The sequence below is a fragment of the Mus caroli genome, chromosome 15, assembly GCF_900094665.2.
Source record: "Mus caroli chromosome 15, CAROLI_EIJ_v1.1, whole genome shotgun sequence".
Classification (NCBI taxonomy): Eukaryota; Metazoa; Chordata; class Mammalia; order Rodentia; family Muridae; genus Mus; species Mus caroli.
Window position 1 is genome coordinate 84910213 of NC_034584.1, and position 15811 is coordinate 84926023.

Here is a 15811-nt window from a genome sequence, read left to right on the forward strand (position 1 = left end):
CATAGTAAAGAACAGAGTTAAAGTAAAAGTGATGTGAACTCTTAGCACAGGGAGAGGAGAAAAATATAGTACATAGGCTTTGCTAAGACAGAAGCTACACTATTGACATCTAGGTATGTATGAAAGGGAATTCTTATAAAAATGTAAGAATTAAGGGGAGAGATAGATGACATATTCAGATAAAGTGGGTCGTACAGACTTGAGCTACTCTGGAGGCCAAAGCAGATGGGATGGAGAAGTTCAAGGCCTTCCTGGGCCAGAGCATGGATTCAGAGTCCTAGATAAGAACCTATCTCAAAGTTTAAATAAATAAACAAACAAGGGGGGTGTTGAGGATAGCCCTGGGACTAATTATATTTGATGTTAATTCTGTTCTTCTGTGAGTGGTTGTGAACAAGGAATGAGTCAGCACTCAGGTGATTTCCTGTAAACCTGTTCCCACCTTAATTTGTTTTTGTTCTTTTTTTTTTTTAAAGATCTATTTATTATATGTAAGTACACTGTAGCTGTCTTCAGACACTCCAGAAGAGGGTGTCAGATCTCGTTACGGATGGTTGTGAGCCACCATGTGGTTGCTGGGATTTGAACTCGGGACCTTTGAAAGAGCAGTCTGTGCTCTTACTTACTGAGCCATCTTACTTAATTTGTAAAGTAAAGGAGAGCTGAAGATTGGGCCAAGAAAGGGAAGGTGGAGTGGAAAGTGGGGAGAGGAAGAAGGAGAAAATGGGAGAGAGAGAGAGACGACACAGAGGAGGAGGAAGAAGAAAAGCGGAGCAGAAGCACATGGCCTGGAGAAACCGCAAGTTAAAAGGGGCCTCATAGATGTGGAAGATGACAGTGTAATGGTAGATCTGCCCAATCTAGGAGCACAGCATGTATTCATATTAACTGAGTTGTGTTTTCATTGCCCGGGCATATTTGGGTTGGAGATTTACCCCAACAGCGGGGAGCAGCTGTCAATCCCTGACCACCAAAACAAAAACACACTTTTTATTGTATACTGACCCTAACGTGCTATCTGATTTATTCACACGAATCTAATTTTCATTCTTCCAGGGTAATTGCATGCATTTCCCTGGCTGCAACCTACTAAATATTGACTGATCTTCAAAGCAGACAGTTTCCCTGTGACCGAAGATCATATGTCCAGAAACAACTTGACATCTTCATATCACGATGCCCAGTATTTAGAGCAACAGTCAACAGAATATAGAGCTATTGATCTCATCATCTCAAAAACATCAATCTCAAAAAAAAAAAAAAAAAAGAAAAACAGGAAAAAAAAACATCACTGTCCTCTAAAACTCATTTTCCTTTTGGGAAACAATGTGTCTGCTACGATCTTACAACAAGAGCAGCCTACTCTAAAGGCCCACGTAACGGAAGACCAAAGACTGGAGCTGTTAATGGCAACAGAACTCTACCAGTGGCAAATGGTTCAACATACCTCGGGTACTTGCTGAAATATTTGTATGATGAAGCCCACCATCCTTCTACCCAAGGGAAAAATATCCACAGGAAACCAGGATTGATGAGGATTCATAAGAAAGAAGATATGCAAGTAACAGCAGACTTTTAAGTTGTATCAGAATGGCATTAGGAAGGAAACATTCTCGAACTATTCCACAGAGGCTATTGTGTCTATCACAGCCAAATCAAAGCTGACCAAGCAGCAAAATGTTATTTAACTATCAGGAAAAGGATATGTATGTAGCTCATGTGTGAGGAGATACATGCATATTCAGATGTATGTGTGCACTTATGTTTCTGTGGTTATAAATGAACAATTGTTAATAAATCTTTGAGATCAAATATATATATATGATGAAATCTATTCAAAGGAAATGAAAAAAAGGCAAGATTAGTGCAAAATTGGGAAATTATTAAAAAGGTTAAGCATAATGCGAAAGATTATGTCATTGCAAAGACTGGATGTCCTGAGACTTAATCATTGAGTGCTTACATTGCTACTATGGAAAATATGAAGTCCTCCCTGCTGCCTACAAAGGTGGCTATTGTGACTTCAATGGCTGCCAGGGCAGACTCCTCCAACAGGTTGCACATAACGTGAGCACATTAGATTTTTGGCATGTTTTATGGAATAGCCATTAGGTCTTGTATCGACATGCAGTTTCTCCTAACTAAGCTGAGTGCATCTTTCTCTCCTCCCTGCTCTCTTCTTTTAGGCATTAAATCCAGGGCTTCACATTTGCTATGCAAGTAATCCTCTATGGCGTCACATCCACAGCCCTTGGGCTGAACTCTTTAAGGGGAAAATCCATATCCAATTCATCATACACTACCCTAGCAAAGCAGGTTGAGCCATTTGTTCTTAGCAGGTTTTAGTAACAAGTTGAAATGAACTAAGTGATAGATATTAGTCTGAGCCAAATTTAAATGGGATGGTCAGAGATAAGAACCATTACTATAGCAGAATTTTCTGTGTCCAATCAATTTAAATATTAATATAACAAGAAGCTTGTGATTGGGCAGGGAAAAGGGAGGCAGGGCTGAGTTTCAGAGACAGAGACGGGAGAAGAAAGGAAAATGTTGGAAGGACAATACAGTCCAGACTCTGCGTGGCTTTAAATAGCCACCGGTAGCTATGAATTTGATATAAGGGATGGATAATTACAGGACAGTTTGTCTTATCTAGGTGGGCGATTTATACTCTTATCTATTGGCTCTGAAATTATTGTGTGGGCATCTTGTGAATTGAGAACTTATTGACATATAAATCTGACTGATTAATCATATGTGTCTAGAGTTTTGACTTCCTGGGTTAAGAGGATTTGTGGCAACTAGCCACAGGGGTAGATGGCTGAGAAGGAACTAGCGGCTCTGAAGCAAGCGAACCGGAGCTGGGAAGACCGAGATCAATCGACTGATTGATCGATTGGTCAGTCACCATACTGGGGCTAGTCATGGAGGCAGCAAGACAGAGCGAGTAGCTGGGTATACCGCAGGATGGTGCCTCTTTTTTAATATTTCCTGCAACACATTACTGTCCCTAAAAATTCAACTATTTTGATACTAGGATATGTCTAAGTAATTCCTGCTATTCCATGAGCTTTTAAGCTTTTACTAAATGTAATATACACAACAAAAACACTATTCACTTCACACACAAGACCTGAGTCATAAAAAGGGATCACATAATTTTCCCACAGGATGCTTTTACAACACCATAACCTCAGAATGAATCAGGGGAACTGACGCAAAGAAACTTAAACTCAAAGACCAACACTGTCAAGGACATATTTTTAAAGATTCAATTATAAAATGCATGTTATTATGTGCATATAACTCTATCTAATATTAAAAACGTACAAAGATGATTGCTTCTGGAAACAGAAATTCTGGAAGGTGCTTATTTGTTTCTCAGGTAAATATAAAATATGACTGATCCAAATATACATGAAGCACCTAAAATACATAAGCATGACCTGTACTGTGGACGTGGGGATTTTAATCCTATGACTGTGAATGGTTCTTATCTTTACTTATATTGCACTGTGGGTAGCATGGATGCTCAGTTTCAGAGGCTTACATTCAGAAGGCTCTTCTGCCTGGCGAAGAGAATGAAATGTCTTAATTCTCTGAGCAGGGAATGTTGCTCTCTACTAATCACCTTTCATCACCACGTCCACTTAACTGTGAGTCAGCTTGGGGGACTGACTCAGTTCAATGAGGAAAGGAGAGGTGGGAAGGAATGAAATTGATAGGGAAAGCTCATCAGGCAGAAGCAAAAAGTGGGAGAGAAATCTCCAAGGGTGAGGAGAGGAGGCAGGCCAATGGGGACTCAGACATAGTCTGAGGGGAGCAAAAGTAGTCCCAGGGCTGGAGGGCACAGGACATCTACATTCTACAGCTTACAGAAAAAAACCAAAGAAGAGTCTGAACATTCCAAACACCTTGGATAAATGACTACATGTTTTACAATTTATTAAATTAGAAATCTGTATCTCATAAATAAGCACTAAGATGTCAATTTTAGAAGGAATAAAACTGAATAAATAGGAAATGTGAAGCAAAAAGAGAAGAGAAACCAACTGGCCCTTAGAAGTTCCTCGGGAGACGCTATGCTAACATGGCTTTGTTGCCTCCGGAGTCACTGGGTTTTCACTTGGGAATCCAGGCACAGCACAGAACCAAAATTGGTGCCTTCGAACCTTCCCTTTCTACTTCTGGACTCCACCCTATGGTAGTTTTAATGAGAATGCCCTCAAAGGCTCACATACATGAACACTTGGTCTACATTTGGAGGAAATGCTTGGAAAGAATTATCCATCTATCTATCCATCTATCTATCTATCTATCATCTATCTATCTATCTATCTATCTATCTATCTATCTATCTATCATCTATCATCTATCTATCTACCTATCTATCTATCTATCTATCTATCATCTANCTATCTATCTATCATCTATCTATCTATCATCTATCTATCTACCTATCTATCTATCTATCTATCATCTATCTATCTATCATCTATCTATCTATCCTGTGCCTATGGTTCAGGATTGTAAGCTCTCAGCTACTGCTCCTGCACCATGCCTGCCTGCCTGCCTACCTGCCTGCCTGCTGCCTCCATGCTCCCTGACTTGATGACCATGAACTTTAACTAATCCTTTGGAGCCAGGAGCCATAATAAACTCTTTTGAAATTTACCTTAGTCATTGTATCTCCTAACAGCAATAAAAAAAATAATAACAAAGACATACCCCTAATTAGTGATGTTTCTCTGAAAAAAAAACACAAAAACTGACCTAGACATACCAGCCTCTCAGTGAATATCTGCAATACATAAGTAGCTTAGCCTCATACCGCTGGCTTTATCAAAAGATGCCAGGCTGTCCCTGCATACACATTCTGAGGCCATTATTTTTATATTTATTCAAAGGCAAGCACAAAACTTTCAATGTTTCTCAATAAACTCTAATCAGTGAGTATTAGGAGTATTGCAAGTATCAGTTGGTTTTGCTTATTAATGCTAATATATTTTATACTATATTATCCAGGTTCATCCAGCTTAGGGTACATTTGTATGAGTGTCGCTGTGTCTGTTTTTCACATTAGTTTTATATCAAAGTCATGGCTTCTTGATTACAGTATACACTCATCCCCAAATATCCTACAGCCTCCAGGGTGTCACAGGATAAAAGAGAAAGCTAGACAGCTAACTCGCCACAGGCTGGCTAGACTGATGTACAGAGTGTCCTAGTTTAGACCCGTGCCAGCACCCACATGCAAACACAGTCTGGTGGCAACGTTCAGTTTTGAGGAGCCCAGGTAGGTTGAAAGAGAACGCGATTGGAATAAAAAAAGGTTAAGTCTCCGTCAAATAAAGAAAATTTTCAAATTTTTTCTTAATCAATTGTGTTTGGTTTCAACATTCAGAAAAAGTAATATGAACCAACCAAGGCAAAAACCGAAGACAGGACAAACAAAATAGGTTTAAAAAAAAGAGAGAGAGAGAGAGATCCTAAAAGTACAGGCATAATCAACAATAAGTTGTACTACTTGGAGCAAATCTTAAAATACTAGCTTGGTATAGCAGAAGCTCTCTGCTCTGACCTCCTTGAGGGTTTAAGGCTGATCCAGACGTTCACAGCGAGGTTCAGCATGTTAGGTTTAACAATCAGTGCCAATGACTATTGTCTTACCAAAGTCCAGTTAACTTGGGGTGGGGGATGAGGAAGAACCACCCACAACAAATACCTTAACCGAAGTGCATCACCACTGAATTAAATAGTTCCTCTAACAAGTTACTTGTCTGCTATAGAAAAAATACTAACCGCAGTAGTAACTGCCACTTAAAATGATTTACTAAGTGCCAATGTATATTTCTGGCATCACTGCCAAAAGTCAGACAGATATAGCTACTTATTTAATATATACCATACATATTCCTAGATATACAAATACATACAGAAACACATATAGACACATGTACCTACATGCATGCTCTTATACACACACACACACACACATTTACTAGTACCAATAATATAAATAGTTTAATACATTATCCCTTTAATTCCAACAACAAACATATTACATATTATTTTCATTTATTTAGGCCATGTAGACTTTCAACGTTTATTGAGCAACTACAGCACTATTTCCACTTGTAGTGAAAGGGAAGAAAATTCTGGAACATGGATGAAATCGTTTTCACCCACATCAACAGACTATCCCAATTCATCCTCCCTGATCTTCAACCCCTGCTTCTGGACAGAAGCAGTTGTCATTCATTACAAATGAACAAGGCTCACAAGGTCATTAAGGCGCCCACCTCGGAATCTTGCCTTATCAGCCTGACACTGAAATTACCCGAACTGACAGATTACAACCACCCACAAGCTCTAACAATATTTTTAAAATAGAATAAATATGATCAAAGTATTAAAAAGACACTAATCGTCACAAAACTGGTATCAAATTATGCCCAAACTTAAAAATCCAATATCATTAAAAAGCCTTTGAATTATTTAATGTTGAGAGTAACAGTCACAGGAGATCTGTAAAAGACAAATGAAAAATAAGATATCCATCCCATAGCAATAGAAAACTATAAACTAATGCTAACTAAGGAGATTTTACATTCAACAAGAACTGAGTTGTGGGGGAGGGAGGAGTAAGGTCTAATTATATAAGAAATTAGTTTAAAAATAAAACCAAGGACAGCTAGAATGTGCTGCCAATTAAAGGGCAAGATGGCCAATGAAAATCCAACACAGAATACACTACTGTATTGTATTGCACACATCGATGGTCAAAGATGTAGAGGCCACATTTGGGTTGAGGAGGCTCAAGAGCCAGGAATGAGACCTGCAATCTCGAGGTCGATGGGCAGGAAAGATGCACACTAGGTAAGCATTAAGCTGCTGGAAGCAAAGTTCTCTGGGCTAAACTGAGGTAGAAAGTGAGAGAGACGCCTTACAGAGACTCTCGTTTTCCAGGAACATGGCCGACCCAGTTATAAACCTATCTCTGGCTCATCATCAGTGATTTGAAGTAGTGCTTAAGGCAAATGTCTATAACACTCTCATAAGTACGTCTTGATCTGGGGACAAGCGAAAAGCTCAAATTAACCGCCAATCCATCCTTTTCTCGGAAGCATGCCCATTCTGGGTGAGCAGCACCCCCAACCTTTGACCCCAGGAAAAGGGTCACATGTAAAGTCAATGCCAATGAACATGCATCAGTAACAATAACGGGAGACAGCACAGCTTTCTTTTAACATCTAGATCAGTAGTATTAAACAATGCTTATTGATTAAATTTATAACATCCATCACATTAAATTACTGAAAGAAGGAGGGTAATGTGTATTTAAAATGTGGTTCCTTAATGTAAGTTTCGGGAAAATTATTACACACTGTAAAGTGAAGGTGTCAGGCTACCGAGGATACGTGCCCAAATACCTGAGATGGGAAAAAACACAGAATAGACAGAAAGCAATACAGCAGAATTCTAACTGTCATTGTACTAGACAGTGAACTACGGCTGGCTGTCTTCTTCATCTGTCCCGCAGTACTTTTGTTAATGTGATATAAACAATCATGGGGAAAATTGGATAAAATAATTTCCTTATAAATTAAAAACTGACCAAGAGATAACCAGACTTGAAGAGCTACGGGTGCATTTCCTGTTTCTAAGTTCCAATCTTCTTTGAAAATATCCACAAGTAAGGCTTCTAATGGCTCTGTGTACCTCATTATCACCATCAACTCCAGATACCAGAGAAAATGAACACAGAAAAAGAGGTTTTGGTCAGACAGCTCAGAGGCTAAAGGCCCTTGCTCCGTAAATCTAATTATTGTGCCATGCAGTGGTGGCACACGCCTTTAATCCCAGCACTTGGGAGGCAGAGACAGGTGGATTTCTGAGTTCGAGGCCTACCTGGTGTACAGAGTGAGTTCCAGGACAGCCAGGGCTACACAGAGAAACCCTGTCTCGAAAAATCAAAACAAAAAAAAAATTAATTATTGCACAATCCTGAACCTGACTTTGGTTTCCGGATCCCATATGAAGTTGGAAGGACACAACTCACCCTACAGTGCTATTCCCTGGCCTCTGTCCAAGGGTCCAAACACATCATTTTATACATACACAATAACAATAACAAATTCACTGTAACATTGATATCTCTGCCCTGCTACTTCACACATTCTTGAATCCATTATACAATGTAAAGAATTGTTGCCAACTTGGATGAAAAAAAGCATGATGAAAACATTAGCTATGTAAGCAATCCAGAAAGAATACTCACAATTTAGGATCTAATTTTGCCCCTTCCCTATTATTTTATATGAAACAAATAAACAACAGTTCAACTCAAAAATTAATTGTTAGTATGGTAGTAACCCTCCCCCCCCCCATAACACATACAGACACACAGACAGACATACACACAGGCACACACACACACACACACCATGTCAACTGAAAGACTGTTTGGGAAAAGAATACACTAAACTGTAAAAACAGAACTTTGGTACTGCAGAGCAGGATGGTACGTGGTTTATATGTGTAAAGCTGGGTGGGGCTTAGGTATTTACACAATGTTGTACCATTCGGTGAGAGAAAAACAATAAAACACTCAAAAACAGGCAGCACAGGCAGGTGGTGGTGGCACACGCCTTTGATCCCAGCACTCGGGAGGCAGAGGCAGGCGGATTTCTGAGATCGAGGCCAGCCTGGTCTATAGAGTGAGTTCCCGGACAGCCAGGGCTACACAGAGAAACCCTGTCTCAAAAGAAAAAAACAACAACAACAAAAAGGCAGCAATGGGTCACGCACCTTAGAAGGACTAGCCAGTCATTGGAGTGTGTAATATAAAGGAAGAAACACTCTATCAAACTCATCTGTAATGTTACTTTCACAGTCTATAGCAAAACCACTTTCCATGTTCATGGGAAGTAAAAGCACTTTTCCATACATGTTCATCGTTTTAGTCCTTTCCACAACCCACTGAAGAGAGTGTGAAACGCGTACCCAGTCAAGACCACCTTTGTCACAAGCAAGAACCCAGACTTCACAGATACCTGACTATCTATCCAGTTCTCACTCTTCTGTTCCACAGGTCTACATAGCACTTATTATTAATATTTACTATCGCAATCATTTATATAATACCAGCACATGATTGACCTTCAATAATTATGTGATGAATAAATGAACTGTGGTCCAAACTCTAACGACTAGAATGAATCCTGCAGAGGACCGGGATGCATGCTCTGTGCCTCATCGGCACACCAAAACAATTTTACATATAAAATTGTTTATATATATATATATATATATATATATAATTTCCTCACCATATTTAGAGATCTGAGATACTTTCATGCCTGGTGACAGACACAGCTTCCCAAAGTAGAGAGTTAGGTCTAATCCTTGATCTCCCTTGGATGCTTAGCTGTTGAGGCGGCCTAAGAGTCTTATCTTTCCACATCCACAGCTGAACTCTTTTCTTGCTCTTTCCTCTTACTGAAGCAGAGGATGCAGCTGAATAGCCCCAGTTAGATTAGCCCTGAGGTTAAAGTGTGAATGACCTCTGGACATTTACATAGCTATTTGCTTGAGTCCGCAATAACAAACCTTCAAGTACTCGATTGTAATGATGCCATCGAAGTCGGTATAAAACATTACCACCTTCTTTGTAAAAGAAACAAAAAAGGCATTGTGGAAGAAGGAGGGAGGTATTATAGGAAAAAGACTGTGACCCTAAGAACAGAGTGGCCCAAAGAGCTCTCTGTATAAGGGATTTTAGGTGACCAGCCTCCCTTAGGACCACTCTTCATGTCCCTCTGAAACAAGGTTGAGACATCCTGAGATGATGTGGCGCTTAGGAGGCGGCTGTGTAGTGAGGCAACCTGCAAACAGCGCCCTCCACATCGGACTTCCATCTCTGTGTCTCCTTACCAATCTCTAGAAACAATCCCCACCCACTCCTATTCCATTCTTCTGCCATCTTCTCCTGCCATCTTCCCTAAAGTAAGATGATTACTGGGAGATGTGATAATCCTTTAGTATATTGGAGGGAAAAAAAAAAAAAACTCTTAAGAACCAAGATGGGGCTTAGGCTGTAACTTCCTGCCCCAGGCCTAGAATTCGTAAGGGAGGGAAGGGCAATGGGTATGCTTTAAATTATTTCATAATTAGACTGTTAGCTATTGCATTTATAAGACTGTTGTGAAAGCATCAGTGTATGTAAATACTACAAATAACTTGTATAACTCGGGTGTGGCAGCACATGCACACTCAGGCAGATCTCTGTTGAGTTCAAGGCCAGCCTGGTCTACAAAGTTCACGAAAGCCCGGGTTCTGTTACCAAGAGAAACCCCATCTTTAAAAAAAAATCAAAAACAACAAAACCAAAACAAATCAATACAAAAGTTGGTATGATTTTTGTTTTACAACACAGTTCTGATATTCTTCATATTTTAATATTGCCGGAATCTCAAAACCTTAGAGCTGGATTTCTGCCACAAGGGTCTTTCCTTACCTTTGCAGGGCTTTATTAGAATTACCAGTTGAGTCTTAGAGTCGAGGGATTCATAACGCAAAACTAATGGGCAGCCATAGTGCAGACACTCATCTCAGCACCAACTCAAGTTTCAGTATGTGTCCTGAAAGGGTTAAAACTCTTGGTACTTTTAATGTCATCGAGTTGTATATGATACTCGATTTCTAGGTGACTCAAGAAAAACATGAAGCCCTAGATCCACACTGCAAATCAGACTGTTGTGCCCTCAAGCAGAGGCTTCTACATGCCTGGGCCTCTGCTGTCAGCTCAATAAGTGGCCCTGAGCAGCTAGCCTCCCGAAGGGGCCTTTCTGCTTTAAAATCCACTTTGTCTATAATTCTAGGACACCAAAATTACGTTTAACACACAATTTCAATGACCTATAAGAAACAAATGAAATGTGAATTCTAATGTACTTCTTAAACGTGCAGCAATATTTCATAATAATCATGGGCTAGTCTCTGACTTGACTACCATTTGCTTGAAATGAAGCTGCAACCAACGGAAAACTACCCTGAGAAGATAAAATAGTTAACCCACAGGGAAAAACAAATGAAATACAGTTAGTTCATAAGTGCCCAGCCAGTTCAGAGGGAAATACTAAAATACCAGCAAATTTGCTGCTTATGATTAAAACTCCTCTAGTCATATCAAGTATATTTTGCCTCTTACAAATATGCATCTTGCTTCCTAATCTGGATAATGCCAGATCATGAATGATTTTGACAAAAAAATAATAATAATAATAATGATTTCTGAGTCAGAATCTCACAGGCGTGTAGTATGTCTTAGGGAAGAAAATCCAGAATAATAAATATTGCATTGTTTTGGAAGAAAAATCAATGAGAAAGAGCAGATTACGGTATTAGCCTCCAGGGTAATTTCTGTTTTCATGGCTTCACTAAACTGAAAGTCCGGGTACACGTTCGCTACCCCATAATTACTCATCAGAATAGTAAGCAATTAGCAAATCAGACGGCAGGAGGGCAAGCAGCAACGATAATGAAATATGAAACCTGAAACCCAGTGCCATCCTAACTAATAAACTTGTTCCACCACACCTTTCACACTTACGTGCTGGTTAGTTTTTGTCAACTTTACACAAACTCGAGTCACCTAGGAAGAACCTCAAGTGAGGAGTTGCCTCCATCAGACTGGCCTGTGGGCGTGTCTGTAGGCATTTTCTTGACCAATGATAGATGTGGGAGGGCCCAGCACAGTTGGCGCTACCTCTAGACAGCTGGCCCTGGTTTATATATGAAAACACTGTTCCTCCACACGCTTGAGTTCCTGCCCTGACTTTCCTCAATGATAGACTGTGATTAGGATGTGTAAGGCCAAATGAACCCTTTCCTCCCCGAGTTATTTCTGGTCCTTGTGTTTATCACAGCAATACAGAGCAAAGCAGGACAGTTATTAAGCCCTATCTGAAGATAAAGAATTAACCCATGTTGTATAAATAAAAGGATTTCGCTGACTTTCAATTCATAGCACTTTCTACCACTTTGGTCTCTTCTCTTTCCTTTCAATTACTTCCTAAACTAAGGATCCCAGCCCTCAGGACAAAGGAGGCTGATGTAAGTGGATCTCCCAGTTCCAAGCTAACCAGTGCAACCCAGTGAGACCCTGCCTCAAATAAATAAAAAACATAGCGAGCTTCAGTAAGGCAAGAACACAGCAAACTGAACCACAAATTTGAGCAGGGCGTGGTGGCGCATGCCTTTAGGCCCAACACTCAGGAGACAGAGGCAGTTGGATCTCTGAGTTCAAGGCCACCATGGCATACAAAGTGAGGTCCAGGACAGCCAGGGCTACACAGAGAAATCCTGTCTCGAAAAATCAAAAATAATAATAATAATTTAAACTTAAATTTTAGTTATGGAGCTTAACCATATTTCAGGTGTTTAGCTGCCACATTGAACTTCTGAATCCATATCCCTTCTCAATGAAAGACAACCTACAGACAACTCAAACACCAAAATATCCCCCGAAACGGAATAAAAACCATTCTCCCTCAGTGAGAAACTTCCTGCTCAGCATCTTTCCCAGGCGCTTATTTTACAAACCCTCTAAGCCCACTAGAACACACGCACCTGGAGAACGCACTTGCTTTTATGAAAGAACAGCCTAAGTCTCCACTGCTCATCATCTCGTTATCATAAAGGAGAAAGAGGGCCAAATGCCTCTGTTAATTCTCTGTCTAGACCCAACATTTGTATGCATTTACTTCTCCACAACTGGAAAGCAGACTGGATTGGAGGACCCGGGAAAAGTTCAGTTCACTCCCTCTTGTGGTGAACTCGCTCTCCTCTAAGATGTCCGAATAGAAATAGTCTGTCAAGGCTATTCACTTGTAATTGACCTAGTCTAGGATCGGGAAGACCCAGGTGACCTTTTACACTGAGTAAAACTAGGTAAGGCATAGTCCTGTCTCTCACCTGCACAGGCACGGAGGTAAGAACCTAGGCTGCACATGTAAGCTTTCTGGGTTGTAACTCTCTTTCCGACATATGCTACCAGCTTAATTTTGGAAGGTTGACTTAATAATCTTCCTGTTCCCGTCAGTAAGAAAGACATTAAAAAAAACCAAAACCAGCATTAAAGTCACAGATTATGAGGAATAAGCTTTTTACCTGATCTAAAACATGTGATGGTTTTACGACTCTTTACTCACTCGCGTTGTAAAACATTTCAAAAAAATTTATTCCCCTTTTCTGTTATTCCTGGACTATATCTTCCATTACTAGATGAGACTGTTCTTCCTATTCATCCTACTAGCTTTCATTTGGCCTTAAAATATGAATCGTGTGCATCAGGACAAAGGACGTGGAAAGCAAAGACAGGAAGGCCATTAAGAGCCAGTCCTAATAAAACCGTCACCTCCATTCTATGGTAATTCCATTATCTACAAAATAAAGGAATCAAAATACCTTCCCATTTCTTTTTATTCTTTTTTTGTTTTGTTTTGTTTTTGTTTTTGTGTAGCCCTGGCTGTCCTGGAACTCACTCTGTAGACCAGTCTGGTCTTGAACTCAGAAATCCGCCTGCCACTGCCTCCCAAGTGCTGGGATTAAGGGCGTGTGCCACCACTGCCCAGCTTCAAGACAATTAAAGACCCAGGACATGTAAAACTGCCACTTCTGGGCTTAATCAAGAAGTGCCACTAAAATAACCATAGGAACGCTTACATTATGTAACTTTCAATTTTTCGACTAAGGCGCTGACAGATGTTTACTAATTCTCGCTTTCTCTGAAGACAGGCTCTCTTTATAATCTTTACATTGTAACTGAGTTAAAAGTATATTATCAGAGCAATGGAAGCCATGCACTTGGTCTAGGAGGAATGCTTCATTAATTTTTCAGTGTGATGATGCTGCAGTTTTCCAAGAGCAACCGTCGGAGTTCTTGCGATGCATCAAAACAGCCAAACGACACTGAATATCCATGTCACCGTCACTAACCACAACACTGTGGCACAGCCAGCATTTCAAAACTCAACCCCAGGCGTATGTGATGTCACTGTCAACATCCAAGGTGCTTAACTAACCTCAGGTTGTTTCTCCCAGTCTCCCATCTAACCCTCCGGCTGGCTGACGTTGCTTGCCTTCTCCAGACCTCCCGCGGGTGCCTATGTCCCGCAACACACTCCCCACCAGCACACCTGCGAGGCCAGGTGTCGCGACGCACGCCATCGCGGGGACCCGAGTGGGCGCGGGCGGCGCGCTTGTCACCACGACGCTTTGTCTGCGGCTCCGAGCGGAGCCGGCGCGGCGGGGGCTGGGCCGGAGAGGAGGGAGTAGGGGGTGGGGACAGACACCTCGGGCCCACCTGCAGGGCGGCAGCGGCGACTCTCGGGGACACCGGGCGACGCTCACCCGGAGGCCAAACGTGAGGCGTCAGTGCAGCGAGCGGCGCCCGATCCTCAGGGGTGTGGGGGTGCGGGGCAGCCACTGCTGTTCCCCCCGAGAAGCCGCGATGCGACGCACCGGCCCCGGAGCGGGCAGCAGGAGAGTCCGCCCGCCCGCCCGCCCGCTTGCTGGCTTCAGCTTTCCTTCCTTCCCACCCGCAGCTCACCTGACAGCCACGCGCACCGAGCTCTCGTCCGCGGTGCCCAACATGCCTGCGGCCGCCCGGGGCTCAGCTCCGTGCCGAGCGCTCCGGGCAGGCGGCGGCGGTGGTGAGGGCGGCGGCGACGGTGACGGTGACGGTGGCGAGGGCTCAGCGCCGTGCTCCAGCCATGTTGGGCGACTGAATGGAAAGGTGGCGGCGCGGAGGCGCGGGAGGGGGCGGTGACTCAGGGCGGCGCCGCCCCTTGCCCCCACTCGCCAGGCTCCGCGCTGCCCTGCGTCAGCCGTGGCCGGTCCGGTGCGCCCCGCCCCGGCGGCACGGCCAGGCGGGCGCGGCACCGCGCGGAGGCGAGCCGACCCCCTCCCCCTCCCATCCCCCGGAGGCGCGTCCCCGCAGCCACCTGCCCCCTCTGCGGCACGGACCTTGACCCCTTTCCCAGACCTGGCTCTGCCCTCTGCCCGATCTCTTGGGACGTGGAACGATTTTCCACCCCGCTGCCTCTTCAGTGCATTACTGTTCGGTCCTATGCACATGCAAAGTGCTCCGGACCCTGGTACTGCCAAGCATTTCCACAACTGCTTTCCATGGAGGCGTGCAGCGTGGTAAATCCTTGCAAACGGATTTTCTTTCCCTGCTGGCCTTTCAAAAGCTCCTCCCGGGATCCCGGGATTCTGTCAACAGTGTCCCATTGTGTGTTCTGCACGTCATCATTGTCCTTCCACATGCCTTTAGATAGCTCTGTGGAAACAGCCTTTGTTAGCTTTGCCACAGAGTATCTTTTGTGGACTGTTCCGTACATTTCAGTAAATAAACATGTGGGTTCGTACAAAACAGTGTAATAGATTAAATGTCGCTATCTAAATAAAAGCACTGGCCCAAGCAGATAAAAGCTAAAATCACACACCTGATCGCCCTGCTCAGAGAGTGTCCTAGAAGACAGTGTACATTGGGTTCGGAAAGAAGTTTGAACCTTCTATACCCATGGGAAGAAGGCAGTCCTGTGTACTTTGTTTCTTACCTTGACACCTTTAAATCGTTACAGAAAACATAAGTGGAAAGTAAAGAAGGTTATAATGTCCCTTTGTGTGACGAACTGGTAGCAAAGCTGTCCTCCGGCCTCTCCCTGGAGAGCCTGCCCTAGCCTCGATATTTCTCCACCAACATAATGAAGCCACATTTTGTCCTAACTTGACAGGTCCAGGT

The 15811-nt window shown here is 42.5% G+C and overlaps 1 protein-coding gene across 20 annotated transcripts in view; it reads right to left on the reverse strand.

Annotated features, from left to right (window-relative positions):
* Kif21a (kinesin family member 21A) overlaps positions 1–15186 on the reverse strand; it is a 116876-nt gene extending 101690 nt beyond the window's left edge. For 9 of the 20 annotated variants that reach the window (XM_029469618.1, XM_029469615.1, XM_029469628.1 and 6 more), the window contains exon 1: positions 15050–15185. In XM_029469618.1, coding sequence (XP_029325478.1) covers positions 15050–15141 — 92 coding nt within the window. In that variant the 5' untranslated portion in view covers positions 15142–15185. Of the gene's footprint in view, positions 1–14614; positions 14902–15049 lie in introns of those variants that run through there. The other 11 variants (XM_029469631.1, XM_029469623.1, XM_029469625.1 and 8 more) reach the window with 4 other exon arrangements.
* Positions 15187–15811: the final 625 nt, after the last annotated feature.